The sequence below is a fragment of the Tiliqua scincoides genome, chromosome 9 (assembly GCF_035046505.1).
Source record: "Tiliqua scincoides isolate rTilSci1 chromosome 9, rTilSci1.hap2, whole genome shotgun sequence".
NCBI lineage: Eukaryota > Metazoa > Chordata > Lepidosauria > Squamata > Scincidae > Tiliqua > Tiliqua scincoides.
The window spans coordinates 45870069-45890222 of NC_089829.1; the positions used below are offsets into that span (position 1 = coordinate 45870069).

Genomic DNA, 20154 nt, shown 5'->3' on the forward strand with positions numbered 1-20154 from the left:
CAAATCACTGATTATTCATGAACATAGACTAGGCAGGCAAGAAGTCAATATATAAGCAGTTTATTAAAAACGCAAAAGAAAAATGGATTAAATTGAATGGGGGGGGAAATAGGAGAGGAAAGTAAAATAAAGAGGGTAATAAAAGATGGAAAACTCAGTGGGATAGCCAAAACAACACAACACGACAACAACAAACAGTTTGACCATATTCAATGCATTAGCGCCCAGCTGTGTGAATCAGGAAGCTACGCAAGAGACCTCCCCCCATGGTGAGATTTGCAGGTTGGCTTGGACTAAACAAAGCAAATAAAACAAAATTAATCCCCTAAACCCCTGCTAATTGGGTAAGAGGCACTTTTTCAAGTGGTTGCTCCTCTTTTTAGCAGGGGGAGAGTAACTGGCCCACCTCACCCCAGCACTGTCTTTTCTAGTGGCTGTCTGCTGGTGTTCTTTTTGCATCTTTTTAGATTGTGAGCCCTTTTGGGACAGGGAGCCATTTAGTTATTTGATTTTTCTCTGTAAACCGCTTTGTGAACTTTTTGTTGAAAAGCGGTATATAAATACTGTTAACAATAATAATAATAATAATAATAATAATAATAATAATAAATGCATCTAACTAGGAATACAGTCCCTATTGCTCTTTACCAACATTGTCCCTAGAATCCTGTTTCCTGCACTTACTGGAGAGTAAATGGGTGTGCCTTCTACTGTAGATTTTACAGCAGACTTGGCAGAAATACAAGCATCCCTATGTTTGAATCTAAGTAATCTGGGGCTGATGATGTCACAGAGTTACCTGAATGGAGGAGTGGAACTAACCTGGCCACTTCATCCTAAATTTTTACCTAAATAGGCAGCTTTGGCTGCCGGCTGCAGCCCACAGGGGCAGCTCTGCATCAAATGTGTTGGCCATGCTCACCTCTGTCTGTTGGAGGGTGCCCCCCAAAAGGTAGGGAAAGAACCTGCTTGCCTGTCTGTCAGTTGCAACGATGTTTTTATTTCCTTTGAAGTGCACATGTGAACAGCCCTTCCTGTGGATCCCTTCTCCCAGGTTGAACTAGTGACCAGGCAAAACCTTCTGCTCCAGCTTGCACTGGTCTACTTGCCTCTGAACCGAGTGTCATTGGCTGGTGTTAATGCACAATATGCACAATATGTTAAACGCACAATATGCGTTTGCACAAAACGCAAAAGAAAAATGGATTAAATTGAATGGGGGGGGAATAGGAGAGGAAAGTAAAATAAAGAGGGTAATAAAAGATGGAAAACTCAGTGGGATAGCCAAAACAACACAACACGACAACAACAAACAGTTTGACCATATTCAATGCATTAGCGCCCAGCTGTGTGAAACACCTCAGCCCCCCATCAGCCACTTTTTCTGACACTTTATTTGCTCAGGTGTGAGCCCAAGCGCCATAGGCTGTTGGCCTCCATTGCAAGGTCTCCCAAGTTAAGAGTACGGGATTCCAGCACATCACTGGTCCAGGAGATCTGGGATCTTGGGAAGGGCATAGCACTCAGCCTGTCAAGGCTTTGTACCTCCCTGCTTTGGGGGGGGGTGTCTCACCTTGATACCTTCCATTGCCATCCTTTGCTATCCTATCCCAGCCCTTCTCAGTACTGCTCCACAGCCTTCCTCATCCATTTCCATTCAGTGGATCTTGGGTGGACCAGCTATATTGGTAGACCTTAGTCACATGGACCCATGGCCCCAGTACCATGTCACCAGTTGTTTCATGCACACAATTATCGTGTAAATGTAGCACACCCCTCCCTCCAGAAAAAAAGTGAGAGGTGTAATTTGGCACAGGAAGTGGGGATTTTAAAAAAGCAGCATTGGGTATTTTAAACATCTAATGGATTATGGCTAAACAAGGGAGGATTTCTTTTTCTTTCTTTCTCCTGGAGAAATGAATAACAATGGCTTTGTTCACAAGGAAATGGAGACATTGCAGGTCTAGCTTGCAGGTCTCCAGGTGCATGCCTGGATTGCTCCACCAGATATAAAGGAGAGAAAGAGTGCTGAAGAGAAGGCTAGAGCCCAGGTGGCTGAAGGTTCAACTCCCAGGACAGGGAGGCGGTTGTGATAGCTGAAGGTCAGCATCAGAGTGAAGCATAATTTCTGATCTGTTAACATTGCCTGACTCCAACCTGCTGATGGAGTAACTGAAGGACTGGAACATGGCTTTCTCATCATGCTGGCTAGCCAGGGCTTTGGTTTCTCTGCTGCTAGAAGAAGAGCAGTACCCACGACTGAAAAAACGAGGCCATTTGAGCAGTATTACTAGTGGAGGCTGCAGAACAGCTCAGGTAAGCTCAGGCTAAATATTCTTAGGAATTCTCATATGGGGAGGGGGAAAATATTAGCATTAGTTAGTTGGCAACCTTCAGTCTCGAAAGACTCTGGTATCGCGCTCTAAATGGTGGTTCTGGAACAGCGTCTAGTGTGGCTGAAAAGGCCAATTCGGGAGTGACAATCCCTTCCACACCGGGAGCAAGTGCAGTCTGTCCCTGGTCTGTCTCCCTGGCTGTGGGCCTTCCTTCTTTGCCTCTTTGCCTCAGACTGTTGGCCAAGTGTCTCTTCAAACTGGGAAAGGCCATGCTGCACAGCCTGCCTCCAAGCGGGCCGCTCAGAGGCCAGGGTTTCCCACCTGTTGAGGTCCACTCCTAAGGCCTTCAGATCCCTCTTGCAGATGTCCTTGTATCGCAGCTGTGGTCTACCTGTAGGGCGCTTTCCTTGCACGAGTTCTCCACAGTGGAGATCCTTTGGGATCCGGCCATCATCCATTCTCACAACATGACCGAGCCAACGCAGGCGTCTCTGTTTCAGCAGTGAATACATGCTAGGGATTCCAGCTCGTTCCAGGACTGTGTTGTTTGGAACTTTGTCCTGCCAGGTTACACTGAGGATGCATCAGAGGCAGCGCATGTGGAAAGCGTTCAGTTTCCTCGCCTGTTGTGAGCGAAGAGTCCATGACTCGCTGCAGTACAGATGTGTACTCAAGACGCAAGCTCTGGATATATCTGGATCTGCTGAGTTTAGCTTACACCTGGACATTGGTTCATGTCAGCTCACTTGACTTGGCAACAGAAAAACTGGAAGGCTCCATAAGGTGTACACCAGCCTATCAGAGTTTGAGATGCTGCCCTCTCCAAATGGGATGAAAGAGAATGAGGGGGAGACACATGATATTTCCACAAGTCAGGTGGAGGGTCAGCACTGTCAAAGTGAGACAGGGATAATTCCCCAGGTGTCCTACCCCTCTGGTTCCAGCAGAGGGCTGCAAGATACGCCCTCTTAATCTAAGTCAGGGGTCTCCAAACATTTTGTCCGGAGGGCTGCATCAAATATCTGGCACAGTGTTGAGGGCTGGAAAAAAATTTAAATATAAAATTTATATAAATAAATTAGATATAGAACTTAGATGAGTGAATAAATGAATGAATGGGCTCATTCATTCAACCTCTCTGGTCCTTAGAACACCCTCCAGACACAACCAGAGCAAAGTTCCTGTCACGTTCGGCCAAGTGGGCCAGAGGCTTTCAGGGGACAAGAGGCTGGCTGCGGGCCGGATAGAGGCTTGCTGCGGGTCGCATCTGGCCCCCAGGCCAGGGTTTGAAGACCCCTGATCTAAGTGAACCTGCCAGCTGGGGAAGTTTCCTTAGAAACTGGTTTTATTTTTCATTTGAATTTTACCTCTGACTTCAAATACTGAATCTGACTGTCTTTTCTTTTCCAGTTTCCTCTTTTTGTTTAGATCAACTTTTTCTTTGTTTTCAACTGCTGTAGATATTTCTGATCCATCCAGCATCAAGGCTGCTGCAGCTCGAGTCACCGAGCAGCTGAAAGGAGCCGGGCTGAATCTACTGATCAACAATGCTGCGATAGTGAGTCACAGCACTTTGGACTCTGTGACACCAGAGGACATGTCTAAGGTGTACCAGACCAATGTCATAGGGTCCATGATGGTCAGCCAGGTAAGGGCATTCTGCAGACCCTACTTCACAGATACTTGTTGTAGAGCCTTTAACACTTGGGGGTATATGACCTAAAGCTGATGCTTCCTGATGGAGTTATAAGTAGAGTTGTTTCTTTCCAGTCAAAAATACTGTGCCTGTACAGACAGAAATTCAGGAGGTGCAGCTTTGCCCATTACGGCAATGTAGAAGGGGAAGGTTGCAGTTGTTGGTTACTGGGAAGGCTGGAGCGTCTGGTGAGAATCAGGTTGAGCTGGTGCTGGTTACAGGATTGCAAGTAGTAGTCAAGTAGTACTTGATTCTTTTCTCTTCTCCAGGCCTTCCTGCCCTTGCTGAGGAAGGCATCTCAGGAAAGCCCCCAGAACGGGATGAGCTGCAGCAAAGCAGCCATTGTGAACATATCCAGTGAAGCTGGCTCCATCACAAACCTGCTTGCGTGGGATTCTGCACAAGTACTACCTTACCGTTGCAGCAAGGTACGAATAAGCACGGCAATGATGCAATGGGTAAAAGGTCAGTCAGGTGGACGTGCGCAAGAACTTGTACTGAGTTCATCTGGGAACTATGCCCTGCTCTCTCCTGGAGTGTTAAGGCCCTTGAGATAGTAGGATACATGAGAGCAAAGCAAGAACATGCAATTATGACTCACTAGGAGTGTTAAGGCAGTGAGCTGGGAATGCATAGGATTGGTCCTTGAGTCCCTGCAATCTTTTAGGGACATGGTTGGAGAGCACCACTTTGTGGTAGTTCCAGTCCCTTAAGAACATAAGAACATAAGAACAGCCCACTGGATCAGGCCATAGGCCCATCTAGTCCAGCTTCCTGTATCTCACAGCGGCCCACCAAATGCCCCAGGGAGCACACCAGATAACAAGAGACCTCATCCTGGTGCCCTCCCCTACACCTGGCATTCTGACTTAACCCATTCCTAAAATCAGGAGGTTGCGCATACACATCATGGCTTGTACCCCATAATGGATTTTTCCTCCAGAAACTCGTCCAATCCCCTTTTAAAGGCGTCTAGGCTAGACGCCAGCACCACATCCTGTGGCAAGGAGTTCCACAGACCGACCACGCGCTGAGTAAAGAAATATTTTCTTTTGTCTGTCCTAACTCTCCCAACACTCAATTTTAGTGGATGTCCCCTGGTTCTGGTATTATGTGAGAGTGTAAAGAGCATCTCCCTATCCACTCTGTCCATCCCCTGCATAATTTTGTATGTCTCAATCATGTCCCCCCCTCAGGCGCCTCTTTTCTAGGCTGAAGAGGCCCAAACGGGGTAGCCTTTCCTCATAAGGAAGGTGCCCCAGCCCCGTAATCATCTTAGTCGCTCTCTTTTGCACCTTTTCCATTTCCACTATGTCTTTTTTGAGATGCGGCAACCAGAACTGGACACAATACTCCAGGTGTGGCCTTACCATCGATTTGTACAACGGCATTATAATACTAGCCGTTTTGTTCTCAATACCCTTCCTAATGATCCCAAGCATAGAATTGGCCTTCTTCACTGCCGCCGCACATTGGGTCGACACTTTCATCGACCTGTCCACCACCACCCCAAGATCTCTCTCCTGATCTGTCACAGACAGCTCAGAACCCATCAGCCTATATCTAAAGTTTTGATTTTTTGCCCCAATGTGCATGACTTTACACTTACTGACACTGAAGTGCATCTGCCATTTTGCTGCCCATTTTGCCAGTCTGGAGAGATCCTTCTGGAGCTCCTCACAATCACTTCTGGTCTTTACCACTCGGAAAAGTTTGGTGTCGTCTGCAAACTTAGCCACTTCACTGCTCAACCCTGTCTCCAGGTCATTTATGAAGAGGATGAAAAGCACCGGTCCCAGGACAGATCCTTGGGGCACACCGCTTTTCACCTCTCTCCATTGTGAAAATTGCCCATTGACACCCACTCTCTGCTTCCTGGCCTCCAACCAGTTCTCAATCCACGAGAGAACCTGTCCTCTAATTCCCTGACTGTGGAGTTTTTTCAGTAGCCTTTGGTGAGGGGCCGTGTCAAACGCCTTCTGAAAGTCCAGATATATAATGTCCACGGGTTCTCCCGCATCCACATGCCTGTTGACCTTTTCAAAGAATTCTATAAGGTTCGTGAGGCAAGACTTACCCTTACAGAAGCCATGCTGACTCTCCCTCAGCAAGGCCTGTTCGTCTATGTGTTTTGAGATCCTATCTTTGATGAGGCATTCCACCATCTTACCCGGTATGGATGTTAGGCTGACTGGCCTATAGTTTCCCGGGTCCCCCCTCTTTCCCTTTTTAAAAATAGGCGTGACATTTGCTATCCTCCAATCTTCTGGCACCGTGGCCGTTTTGAGGGACAAGTTGCATACCTTAGTCAAGAGATCTGCAACTTCATTCTTCAATTCCTTAATAACCCTTGGGTGGATGCCATCAGGGCCCGGTGACTTATTGATCTTTAATTTATCAATGAGGTCTGAAACATCTTCTCTTTTAACCTCTATCTGACTTAACTCCTCGGTTAGGAGGGGCCGTTCGGGCAGCGGTATCTGCCCAAGGTCTTCTGCCGTGAAGACAGATGCAAAGAACTCATTTAATTTCTCTGCCATCTCTAAGTCTCCTTTTATCTCCCCTTTCCCTCCCTCACCATCCAGAGGGCCAACCGCTTCTCTGGCGGGTTTCCTGCTTCTAACATATTTGAAGAAGCTTTTATTATTCCCCTTAATGTTGCTGGCCATGCGTTCCTCATAGTCTCGCTTGGCCTCCCATATCACCTTCTTACATTTCTTTTGCCACAGTTTATGTTCCTTTTTATTCTCCTCATTAGGGCAAGACTTCCATTTACGGAAGGAAGCTTCCTTGCCCTTCACAGCCTCTCTAACTTGGCTGGTTAGCCATGCGGGCACCCTCCTGGATTTAGTGGAACCCTTCTTTCTTTGCGGTATACACCTCTGCTGGGCCTCTATTACTGTTGTTTTAAGCAGCCTCCATGCACTCTGGAGAGACTGGACTCTTTTTACCCTCCCTTTCAACCTCCTTCTAACCAGCCTCCTCATTTGAGGGAAGTCCGCCCGTCGGAAGTCAAGGGTTTTTGTTAGAGATTTGCCTGGTATTCTTCCCCCAACGTGCACGTCAAAACGGATCGCAGCATGATCACTGTTCCCCAATGGCTCAGTAACGTTTACATCTCTAACCAGGTCCTGCGTACCACACAAAATTAAATCCAGAGTCACCTGTCCTCTGGTGGGCTCCGTAACTAGCTGATCTAAGCCACAGTCATTTAGCACGTCAAGAAATCTGGTTTCCTGATCGTGACCAGAACACAAATTGACCCAGTCAATATGAGGATAATTGAAGTCCCCCATGATTACAACCCTGTCCCTCCTTGTCACCTCCCTGATCTGTTTCCTCATTTCAAGGTCCCCATTCGATTTCTGGTCTGGAGGACGATAGCACGCCCCCAGTATTACATCGCTGTACAAGCCTGGTAATTTAACCCACAGAGATTCTACGGTGGAGTCGGACCCACCTTCAATCTCTACTTTGCTGGATTCTATCCCTTCCTTAACATAAAGGGCCACCCCACCTCCAACACGCCCCTGCCTGTCCCTCCTGTAGAGTTTATAGCCCGGGATTGCGGTATCCCACTGATTCTCCGCATTCCACCAGGTTTCCGTTATGCCCACTATATCAATATTTTCCCTTGTCACCAGACATTCCAGTTCTCCCACCTTTGCTCGTAGACTTCGGGCATTCGCATAAAAGCATTTATACACGGAATGCCCCAGGATGGGCTGCTTATTCGCTCCTTTGTCCCCGCATCCTCTCATTGTGCCAAACCGTCTATCACATCCCATCACCCTACCTTTCCCAATTTCTTCTCCTACCCTGCCTTTGTCTTGTTGTTCTCTAACCTCCCCATCCTCATCCCATAGGGATGAGGAGTCCCGAACCGGATGCCCCTCGGCTCCTGTCGGCCTTCCCCCAGGGATCAGTTTAAAAGCTGCTCTGCCACCTTTTTAATGTTATGCGCCAGCAGTCTGGTTCCATTCTGGTTCAAATGGAGCCCGTCCCTCTTGTACAAGCCCCGCTTGTCCCAAAACGTTCCCCAGTGCCTAATGAATCTAAACCCCTCCTCCCTACACCACCGTCTCATCCACGCATTGAGACCCCTGATCTCCGCCTGCCTAGCTGGCCCTGCGCGTGGAACAGGTAGCACTTCAGAGAACGCTACCTTTGAGGTCCTGGCTTTAAGCTTCCTGCCTAAAAGCCTAAATTTGGCCTCCAGGACCTCCCAGCTACACTTGCCCACGTCGTTGGTGCCGACATGCACCACAGCCGCTACCTCTCCCCCAGCACTGTCTACTAGCCTGTCTAGACGAGAAGTGATGTCCGCAACTGTTTTGCCAAATCCCAAGCCACTGGGCCTTGCAAGCCAGTCCAATCAGAGTTGCCAATAAGTCAAGTTCCAGTCCAATGGTCAGGTTCCAGGTAGGTCAGTCCAATCCGTCAGGGTATCCAAATCAAAGTCCAAAGCCAATCACAATCCAGTCTTTCCCAATTCCATAAACCAAGTCAGTCAATCTCCTACCTCCAACCTGCATTCCTATCACCCACCACATTCACTCCTCCTACAACCCACCAACCCGTTCTGCCTCAGGTGCTCCTTATATCCCTGAGGGCCTTATTACCTTCCAGTGGCTCCAGCTGTGCAGCACACTCTGCTGGATGCCCAAGTCTTACCCTTAAAGGGGCCACTGCTGACACCACATCTATCTCCTCGCCAGTTCTTCCGCAATTCCAATACATTCCACCCCTTGGTGTCACAGTGGTCCCCTTTATCAATTGTCCATTGTTTTCTTTCTTGGGCCATCCACCCCTTGGTCTGCCTCATCTTTTCCATGCTGGTTGCCGAAGCTCTCCTACAGTCAAGTCCCATTCTAGCCATCTCTGATCCCAATCTGTCCAGGTCATGCCCCATCCCAGAGGGGAGCTTATCAATTCCAGTGGTCCTGCAGTTAAGTCCAGAGGCCATCCTATTAATTGCAGGCATGCTGGCTCCTCCACTTCCATCTGTTCCCCTCTCTAGGGCATCTCTAAAACTACGAGGCATTCCCATTCTATTTCTTGGGGAGTCTCTTTCAAACCCCCTTCCAGCAGCAAAGCCCATTTTATTCATCCTGCCAAGCCCCATTCTAGGAGGATAATGGCCCAAACTCTCCATGCCATGGAAAGGGCCTTCCATTCCTCCCATTTTGTTCATCCTAAAATCCAAGCCTTTCATACCCGTTGTTCCAGGTCCCAAGTTGCCTATCTCCAGGCCCTTGGTCAAGTGGTTTGCATTAATAGGTCTCCCTCCTGGTCCCAGCCCCATACCAATGCCCCCAAGTCCATGAGGAAGCTGCTGGGGTTGCTCTGGAGGAGAGCAGTCTCTGTTTGGTAAGGCTCGTTCATCCATCTTCACGTGCATCTGTCTACCAAACAGCAACTGTCCATTGAACATGGAGATGGCCTGGACAGCTTCAATTACTTGCTCAAAAGTCACAGTGCCAATCCCTCGACTTCTGCCATCTTTGTCTTTAAAAATGTCTGCACAGACAACCACACCGGCCATGCTGAACACATCCTTCAGTTTCTTCCAGCCAACTTTGTACTTCAAATTGGCCACAAACACAGTGCTTCCCAATCTGCCAGCCTGAAAAGAGTCAAAGAGGCCCTCTTTGCTGCTCCTGCAGCCCCACCCCTTTATCTCTAGTCCAGCCCGGCACTTCAGTTCAACCAGGCGTCCTGCCTGTGCCTTATACAGGCTCTCTGCAGCCTTTATATCTTTGTGGGCATTTGCAGAGGCCTTCGCATATGTGAGATTTTTCTCTCTTTCAATGCAAATTAGCCCTTTTAACTTGGCAACTTCCTCTCTCAGAATTCTCTTCTCCACATCCTCCCCACCTGACCCCCTGAGCCTTTTCAGGGAAAGGATGCCATATTTAATGAGTCCTCCCATACACTGCACTATCTGCAAAATGGTCCAAAGAATGCTCAAAGTAGCCCAGACATTCCATAATAGGGCAGGAGCATTTGCTTTCCATATAGCAAGGTCCAGGGCCTCCCAGATCTGCCAGAGATCCATTTGCTTGCTCTCTTGTTAGACAAGGGGATACTACTTGCCTTGGGCTTGTACCCCACTCCTGGTACCAATTGTTTTGCCAAATCCCAAGCCACTGGGCCTTGCAAGCCAGTCCAATCAGAGTTGCCAATAAGTCAAGTTCCAGTCCAATGGTCAGGTTCCAGGTAGGTCAGTCCAATCCGTCAGGGTATCCAAATCAAAGTCCAAAGCCAATCACAATCCAGTCTTTCCCAATTCCATAAACCAAGTCAGTCAATCTCCTACCTCCAACCTGCATTCCTATCACCCACCACATTCACTCCTCCTACAACCCACCAACCCGTTCTGCCTCAGGTGCTCCTTATATCCCTGAGGGCCTTATTACCTTCCAGTGGCTCCAGCTGTGCAGCACACTCTGCTGGATGCCCAAGTCTTACCCTTAAAGGGGCCACTGCTGACACCACATCTATCTCCTCGCCAGTTCTTCCGCAATTCCAATACAGCAACCTTCGCACCAGGCAGGCAAGTCACCATGCGGTCCTCACATCCGTCGCAAACCCCCCTCTCTATGTTTCTAATAATCGAATCCCCCACTACAAGAAGCCCCCGACCCCCCTCCCACTGAGGAGTATCCCGAGTGCGCTCGGATACGGGCCCATCCCCTGGAGAAGGGATCCCCCCTAGGGGATTGTTTCCCTCCTCTCCAGGATGACGTCCTCCAGTCCCGAGACTTCCCACCCGGGCAGCCGAGGAGCTGCACGCCTGAGGTTGGGACGAAGCCTGATCATCCCCGGAAGTCTCCCCACGGTCCTCCTCTGGCTGCCTGCGCTTCTCCAGGTCGGCCACCAAGGCTTCAAGGGAGCGGACGCGTTCGCTGAGAGCCTAGAGCTCCTTGCACCGAGGACACACCCATGACTTATGCCCCAGAGGCATATAATCATACATGTGGCACTCGATGCAGAACACTGGATAGCCCCCACCCTGCTGCTGGCTGTCTGACTGCATAGCTTTTTTGTTGTTGTTGTTGTTGTTTTATTTAGGGGTCCTTTTAAAAACCGTACACTGGATAGCAGCCCTTTTCTCTAGGGAAGAGGAAGGGCAGTGTATGGGGCCCTGGCCTCCTCGCCCTGCTGCTGAACTCGCCCAGATGCTAAACTCTTGTGCCTTACCTGGCACTTAGTTCCCGAGGCACTGGGTTCCCAGAGGCCACACGCGTCTGCAGAGAGCCTCACGCGATGGCCCGCCTAGCTTTATACTCCTGGCTGGCTCCTCCTCCCTCCTTCCTTCCTGATTGAAAGGGGGCTGGCCTTCCCAGGTGAGTTTACAAAAGCTCAGGAAGACAACAAGGCTGCTGATGGGCGTGACCTACTCTGCAGGCTCCTGAATGGACTGCTTGGATTAGCCTAATGGGGCTCTTAATGGGTTGGGAATTGGCCCTTCCTAGGTTCTTTCCCTCCTAGTTCTGTTCTCTTAGGCTGGACTGTTTTTGTTACCTCAAGCTAGTTTTTATTTGGGTTTGTTTAATTATTGCTCTCTAGATCCTGTGTGCCAATTTACTGACCTGTTTAGGTTATGTTCTAACTTAGATTAAGTTTAACCTGGGTTAAGTATAGGTTTAATTTAAACAAGTAGAAAAACCTGCTTTCCACTTTATCCTCCTCCCTTCCTTCGATTAGGTGCTACCTTAGGTGCAGCTAACTTTCAACTTTGATTTAAATGCCTGACCCTTGGGCTCTTACTCACGAGTAGGACTCTGCTCTTACTCACAAGTAGGACTCTGCTGCTGCTCAGAGTAGCCCTATGTACCTCCCTTAGGTGCTAACTTTCAATTTTGATTTAAGGTTGCTTTAAAGGTAAGGTTAAGGTTAGAAGACAGGGAGTTAGAAAGACAAAGCGTTAGAATGAGTACACTTACCTCCTCCTCCTGCTCCTCCTCCTCTCCTTCTCCAAAACTCAGAGGTCTCCTTGCCTTCTCCTCGCCCAGTTGCTAAACTCTTGTGCCTTACCTGGCACTTGGTTCCCAGAGGCCACACGCGTCTGCAGACAGGTTCTGGAGGACAGGTTTCTGAATATAATCCTGGAGAACTTGTCCTGGGAGGTTTGTCCTCAAGGTTGAGTATTGTCTCCTATACAATATTTTCATCAAGAAGAAAATCATTTTCGTACATTTTTTATGGACAGTTGTGGACATTTCCTCTTGTGGAACTAGGATACATCATTCACCTCCCTATTTCTGACTTATCTCCCTCACAGGCAGCTCTGAACATGCTCACAAAGTGCCAGTCACTGGGATATGCAAAATATGAGATTCTGTGCATCACTCTGCATCCTGGTTGGTTGCAGACAGACATGGGAAATTCAGTGGTGAGTGAGTCTTGGTGCTATCCCCAAAGAGAAGCCGTCAAATTTATGTAACCACTTACATCCACAAGAGGCTCAGAATAAATAATAGATGAATTAACCTTCTCATACTTCAGATGTATTATTTTATCTACAATTGTACTGGTTTTATTTTGTAAGCCACCTTGAATGCCTTTGAGTGTGGTAGAAAGGAGAGGTATAAAATCTTTAAATAAATAAATCTTTTTAAATTCTCCCTCTCACTGAAAACAATAATAGCCTTTACTTATGATCCAGTGAGGAAATCTATTCCTTCACACTGGCCACACTACAACACAGTGGTGATTGTGCATAAGCTCATTTTAAATTTTAACTTGGTGCTAGTCGTGGATCACATCTGAATGTGACCACAGACATTTATGAAGGTGATGACTATCCTCTGTTGCATATCCCGCATCCTCAAGTATTCAGAGATATAATTCTTCTGGAAAAGGAAGTTCTAATCTTGGCTACTGTGATTGACATTCATGAAGATTATACGTAAATGGCTTTGTCTAATCCTTTTTAAAAGCATGATTTAAGTGAATGGATTGAGCCCGGGAGGCAATGGCACATGCTGAATCCTAACTCCCTTCCCAGGCCTGATCCACCTGCACAGATCAAATCAGACTTGGGCCAGCGATATGGCTGGTGCCGGTCCGAGTTGACACATAGCGGCTGTTGAAGCTTACCCTGGGGCAAGGAGCAAATGTCTCCTTACCCCGAGCAGACCTCCAGCAGCTGAAAATCCCCCATGGAGTGCAACATACCCCGTACCAGTGCTGCTACATCACTGCATAGGAATTTAGTTAGTATTGAGCTGTCATTCTGTTTCCAGGGATCAGCCCCAATGCGAGTGGATGAGGCTGTGCCGGCGATCCTGAAGACCCTTCTACGTCTCTCTGAGAAAGACAGTGGCACTTTTGTTGACTGGGAGGGAAAAGTTCTTCCCTGGTGAGATATCCATCTGCCAGCCTATCTGCACTGCAAGAAGAACTAATCATCTGGGGCAATGTGAATGCCTGCTGATCCATTGTCCATCTGCAATAAATATACTGCATTCGCTGAGAATCTTGCAGATCTCTTTTCTTCCTGCTGCCTTATGCAATTTCACCCACATGTCATTCTGTTTTTGGTTGTTTTCTTCCACGCTGTAAACCATTAATCAAGGCTCTCTTTCAAGATTCATACATTCTCTCAGTCTCTCTCAATGGTGGAAATCAATCAGTCATCTTTGCACATTGATGCTGAGTGGTGAGCAACAGTAAGGGATTCAGCTTGTGTTGAGGTGAGCCCAGAATAAAAGGGGGGCTGGTTGCTTGCTTATCTCTTCTTGGCCTCCAGAATCTGCAGTGGGAGGTAAATACTAGTGATGTGGAGAGTCAAAAATGTTGGGTGAAAGGCGCGCTTCAGATGTGCTCTAATATGCATTTCTAAGGGCAGCTGCAGCACACCCTGAAATATATTTGGACATGTTCTGGCCCCAAATAAAACACAGGAACAAATGGAAGAGAGGCCAAAGAGAAGACAGTGGGGCATTTGGCCCTTGCTCAGTCTTGAACTGAGAGCGAGGGAAAACAAAATGAACCTGCAAATGGCTCTATCTCCACATGAACATATTGTTTGGGTACACGTTGAAACTACAGTTGATCAGTAACTCATATGAGAGTGTATTTGTACATTTCTAATGACTGGACTAAACGGTCATTAAGTTTCCAGCAAAGGGAAAAGTAGGTGCAGAAGAGTACTTATTTGACAAAGAGGCGACTCCAGGATACAATGAGAGATCCTGAGTGCACCCCCCAAATATTACCCACTCCCCCAGCTTTCAGTCAGCATATTAAGGTGTTGTATAGGATTGCTCCCCTAATAATAGTCTTTGCCATTCTTTTATTCTCATAAACAGATTTGTTTTGCATCACTTTAGGTATGAGAGAAACCTTGCTACTGAAATACCATAAGGTAACTTTTTTAGTAAAGTAACCTTTATTGAGTTCTCAGAACAGCAAGCAATGGAAGACAAGCCATATAACACATTTGTTTGGTGCTCCTCAGTGAAATTTAGCCTAACTGAAAACCAATGATTGTCAAAAGTATTTCAAAAACAGACCATTCTTTGCTGCATAAAGCCAAATCCACTCATGGATTAGTAAATTCAAAATTAACTGTGAACATGAAATTTAACACTCTGATCTCGGTATTTTGATAAGCATTATTCAGCTGAGATTTCAGCAAGTTCCCTGAAATCTGGTGGTTCTTGATGGCCACTCCATACAGTGATGAGCTGAACTACACATGGCAATTGAAGGACTATATTATTAGCCCTGAAGGCCTCTTGCTTTTCTTTAGTTAAGGCCATACATGCCATACATGGATTGGGCCTGGATTGAGCCTGGATTGGGCCTGGATTGGCCTGGATTGAGGCCATACATGGACTGGGATCACCAGGGTGATTTTTGCCCAGCCCACAGGTGTACACATTTGTATTTGTGAAATGTGGTTTTCAAGGAGATTTTGCATGATCTGTTGGATTAATAGGTAACCAGACTTAAGGTAACCAGACATGATCCAGAACATGAAAATTGCCCACACACTTTTAAATAGCATCTGGGGGGACTGAAATGAGGCCAAACAATGGAGGGAGAGTACGGTGGCTTTAGGACTTTACCTGCCTCCCACTGTGGTTCCCACTGCAGTTGCACCCCCCACCAGTTCAATGGGGAGAAAAACTGGTGTGTTACTGGCACCTGTTCACACTTCCCATCTCTACATCTCTAAACCTCTTGGGTGTGGACACCTAAGTGTGTTTAGTGTGAAGCAGACCTCAGGATCCTTATCACACAGTGGTATCTCCTTACAGAGACACATAGATACTTTTTCTGCACTGACCAATCCACACCTTGCACATAAAATCTACAGGCAATAGTGTCAATCAGCGAAAAGAACAGAAGCTACCTTGAATCAAAACATGTCTTGATTTCTGCGCCTGATGATGGCTGAATTCCCAAAGTACAGACCAAGAGATTTTTTGTATGCTTTGGAGCAGACTTTTCCCTTATCCACATTTGGAACAAGGGACTGCTACCCTGTTCGCTTTGATGCCAAGTCTTGCTTGGCAGCAGGATCTGACATAGGCTCTCTCAAACACAGATCAGTCCCATATCCTGCCTGGACTTTGCAGCCAGCTGTTTGCTGTCGCAGTACACAATGTTACACCCACAGATAGCTTTCCAGTATCAGAGGGCTTTCTCCTTCTCAGAGCCTCAGGAATCCAAAGAGGTGGAAACTGGCCAGCTCTATGTAGTATAACCCCTGCCAACTCAAGGAAGCACATCAGCTCAAAAGGCCGATGCCCTTGCTCGGTCCAAAGGACAGCTAGCAGGCCTGCACTAAGCCCTTCAATACAGGAAGCACCCCCCTCCTCCTTTCAATTATATTTTATTGCCTCCTGGAATTGGGATTAGGGAGCAAGTCACCCCTCTGGCCCACAAGAAGCCAGTTTTACCTAAGCTTTCTTTTGCTGCAGGGAACTGGGCATTGCTGAACTGTCTGCCAGACAGAGAACCTGACTGGAAACAGGAGCCAAGCAGTTTACACAACTTGGGTAAGGGGAGGAGCTGAAAACAATCAGTAACTGGGCTTAGGTTGACTCAGGACTTTGCTGTTCAGATACAGGCAGGTGAGAGAGAGAGAGAGAGAGAGAGAGAGAGAGAGAGAGAGAGAGAGAGATGGCAGCACTGAACGTGCGCAGCGTCTTGGTAACCGGGTCCAACCGGGGTATCGGTTTGGAGCTGATCAAGCAGCTGGTTGGGAAAAGCAACCGGCCGGAATGGATCTTTGCCACCTGCCGGGACCCAGAAGGACCACATGCCCAGGTGAGCACCAAAGTACAGCCAGCTGTATTTTGGGATGGACGCCTGAAAAAGGGATGTTAATGCCAAGGTCGCATCCCGGTGTCCTGTTTGTTCCCAAATCCAGCAGAAGCTCTTGTTCCTGATCTTCAAAGCCCTCCATGGCCTTGCCCTCCCTTAGTCTCAGCCCTTTCACCCCATTAGGCTTCTGCCCATGAGCTTTGTTTATCCAACTCCACTGCTCTCAGCCATTTGTATGATGCCACCTTTTCTCTCATTGATCCTTATTCTTAGAACTGCCTCTAGGAATCCCTGTGTCCTCCCTCCCTCCCTTCACATCCCTTCTAAAAATCCACTGTTTCCATGAGGTTTGACAAAACATCTCACTGCGCAATCCTGGTTATGCCTGCTAAGAACTAAACTTCTCTGTTAAGTTCAATGGGACTTACTTCCAGGTAAGTGTGTACAGAATTGGAGTCACAATCCTATCCAGCACCACATCCCACTGATGCAGGCACACCAGTAGAGCATGTGCAGCATTCTGCAAGGGGAGGCAGTTGTGGAGGTCACCTTATGGTAAGGAAGTTTTAGTTCCCTGACCCCGGAGCAAGCCTCCATGCCCAAACAGGACTCCTCGGATCTGTGCCAGCCATTGTGCTGAGGAGAATAAGGGATTGGGAACGACAGAGCGAATAGAGTGGCATAGTATATAATGCACACGAGTGCAGCTGGTAACCACATTCTCCTGCCACCTCTGTCCTGCCCCGCCCCTTCTCCCCTGTTCCTCCTGTTGCCTGCTCATACCACCAGTTCACCACTGCCAGTGGTTGGTGGCTTTTCTGTCTGCTCGCACACGCAGCCACCAGCCACGTGCACTGATGGTTTCACTGCACACACCAGAGTTGCGTCATTCCTGCCAGCATCACAGCACATCACATTTCCACCGGCATCATAGCACTTCCAGTGGAAAGGTTCAGGATCTCAAGGCCTGATTCTATCCAGCTTTCCAGTGGTTGGCAACCTTCAGTCTCAAAAGACTATGGTATAAACCTACAGCACCTGGTATTCCCAGGCAGTCTCCCATCCAAGTACTAACCAGGCCTGACCCTGCTTAGCTTCCGAGATCAGATGAGATCGGGCATGTGCAGGGTAACAGTTGCTGCTTTCCAGTGCAGCCGCAATAAGAACATAAGAAGAGCTCTGCTGGATCAGGCCAAAGGCCCATCTAGTCCACAGTGGCTCACCAGTTACCTTAGGGAGCACACAACTTGTTGGCATCCTTCAGTCTAAGAAGACTCTGGTATCGCACTCTGAATAGTGTTCTGGAACAGAGTGTCCTCTCCAGTGCGCGAAGCCTGGGTAAAGTAGGTATGGAGGATAGGCTGTTACCCATGCAGCAAATCCCCCCTCTCCACGTCGCTGAAATGATCCAATGGAAAGGCAGAGGCCAATACGGTTGGTTCCAGCGGCGTCGCAGGAGTTGCCAGAACGTGACTGTGTTCAGCCATGAACTGCCTCAGAGACTCCGGCTCAGGATTTTGCCTGGAGGTTGACTCCTGAAGCCTTTTCCATAACTGGATGTAGCCACAAGGCAGTGGAGGTTTGGGGTCAGAGTTTTCCTTCTCTCAGATGAGCTGCCTTCCCAGGCTGACGAGTCCCACCTACCTGGTGGCTGTTCAGTCGCCTTTTACAACAAGTACAGCCAAACTGAGGGCCTATTCTTATCCCCAGCCCTCAGGGGAGCACACAAGACCACAAGATACTTGCATCTTGCTGCCACTCCCCTGCATCTGCCATTCTATTTACCCTCACACTCCCAAAGAAGACACCAGACTTCACTTGGGTTTAACTTGGGCCACTTTATTAATCGCTGATCAGTTGCAGCCCCAAGGTAAGCGAACAAACATTCCCGCATCTTGAGGAGGCCTCCCTGACTGCCCCCCATTCAGGATGCAGCACACACCCCATTGGCAGGGTTGCATCAGTGCTGGAAAGGATTGGGCCCTTAGTCTCCTTTCCCTGCTATCAGCTTGCCAGTTAGCTTAAGTAGGTATGAAACTGATTACCCCAGTTGAGTCTATGGATTTGTCTTCTAATGGGCCAGCATGACTACATACAATCTGAAACCACCACCTACTCTTTCCCTGCTTCCTCCTACTTCCACTTCCCTCCTTTTCTTCTGTTGGTCTAAGATTGTAAGCCCCACAGAGTATGTTCCTGTCCTCTAATCCGGTATAATGTCCCATGTCCATTGATGGCACTGCATAAATCACAAACATTTAAGAAAACAAGGCCCAGTCCTATTGGGAACTTACAGCAGCAAGTCTCGCAATCTGCTGCCATATCTCACCACAGCCATGCGCTGCAGGACTACAAATTGTTGGAGGCCCCACACACATGCCTACAGACTACCCAGGGAGTGCCAGAGCAAGTAAGGCAGGAGCTGTGGCCCTGTGGCTGAGCTGTCATACTGCCTGAAGCTAGGCAGGAAGACCCGAGTCATGCCCTTGGGGGGAAATACCAAGCTAAGCTGACAAAGTTGCTCTAACCCATTTCCAGAGGACAAAATTTGCTGAGGAGCCACCTGCAGTGAGAGAACAGGGGAGTATAGAGAGGTCAGCTGGCAAGAATGGATAAGAGACTCGAGAATCTGCCCAGGGTTTAATTTACAGTTGCCTGCAGAAGCTTGAAGGCTCACAGCCAGAAGAGATAAACACAGGGAAAGATCTGGTTGAACTGAGGGTTCTGTGAGTTCCTCTCACAGAACAATATTGTAAAAATCCCCATTGCAAAATAGTGGTTTAGATTTGCCTATCTGCATAAACCACCATGAATGCAATGTGAAAACAGAAAAAGATAGTATATAAATAAACAGCTTTCACTCCCATTTCCTGAGAGTTCATAACTGTACAGACAAAAAGAGCAACATTATCAAGGGTTTCTCCCTCCGCTGTTGACAAAAGGGATCGAAGCACATCTGCCTCCACCCACCCCTGGAGATGCACCAAAATTGGCATAAGATATTTCTGGCAATGAGGTTTGTGCAAGGGGCAAAACAAGAAGACATGTTTGAGTGTCTCCAAGTGATTCAGGCCGCAGGGACAGAGCCTTGCCAACAGAGGTATTCTCTTATACCAGGGGTGTCAAACTCATTTCATACCAAGGGCCGAATAGCATTCATGATGCCTGCTGAAGGCTGGAAGTGATGCCATTAGGGAGAAAGTGATGTCATTAAACAGGCCATAACCAAAAACAAGCACTTTTTCTCACTTAGGAACTCATTAGCTGCAAATGACAAAAGAGAAAATATGCAAATCTGGATCATATTTCAAGATATGGGAGAGCCCCATTTTCATGTGGGCTGCCCTTTCAGCAGTAACACCTCAGCTCTGCTCAGCAGCTGAGAGCCTGAGGGCCAGATACAAAGCTTCAGTGGGCCGCATCAGGCCCCCAGGCCTTATGTTTGACACCCCTGCCTTATACCGTCCCCATAAAAGGACTGAAGGAAGGGCACTACACCTTGCCAGCATAAAGGCTCTTCTTAGCTTAGTTCTGTAACAAGCTAGCATGCAGGGCATTTCTGGCTATTAGGTTCCTTTTTTGGGTGTGTATCAGGTGATTATGGATTTGTTGTGTGACATGTATTGTCACGATGTATACGCCAATAAAGGTCTCATTATCAATCAATCAATCAATCAATCAATCAATCAATCAATCAATCAATAAGAAGGAAGGAAGGAAGGAAGGAAGGAAGGAAGGAAGGAAGGTGGGCTGGGATTAGGTCATGTGTGGTTTGGGTAGGAACAGGGCAGGGTGTGAGACAGGCAGGGGCAATACTGTGGCAGGAGGGGGTGGATC

General features: G+C 47.9%; 1 protein-coding gene and 2 pseudogenes across 1 annotated transcript in view; 2 read left to right on the forward strand and 1 right to left on the reverse strand.

The window, feature by feature from the left end:
- Positions 1–13403, forward strand: part of LOC136659924 (C-signal-like) — a 32575-nt gene extending 19172 nt beyond the window's left edge. The window contains exons 4-7 of the mRNA XM_066636799.1: positions 3797–3984; positions 4302–4460; positions 12320–12430; positions 13284–13403. Of these exons, the coding sequence (XP_066492896.1) occupies positions 3797–3984; positions 4302–4460; positions 12320–12430; positions 13284–13403 (578 nt within the window). The remainder of the gene's footprint in view (positions 1–3796; positions 3985–4301; positions 4461–12319; positions 12431–13283) is intronic.
- Positions 13404–16173: 2770 nt separating this feature from the next.
- The window catches only part of LOC136660225 (C-signal-like), an 11027-nt pseudogene continuing 7046 nt past the window's right edge, over positions 16174–20154 (forward strand).
- On the reverse strand, positions 17344–17460 carry LOC136660990 (5S ribosomal RNA; annotated as a pseudogene).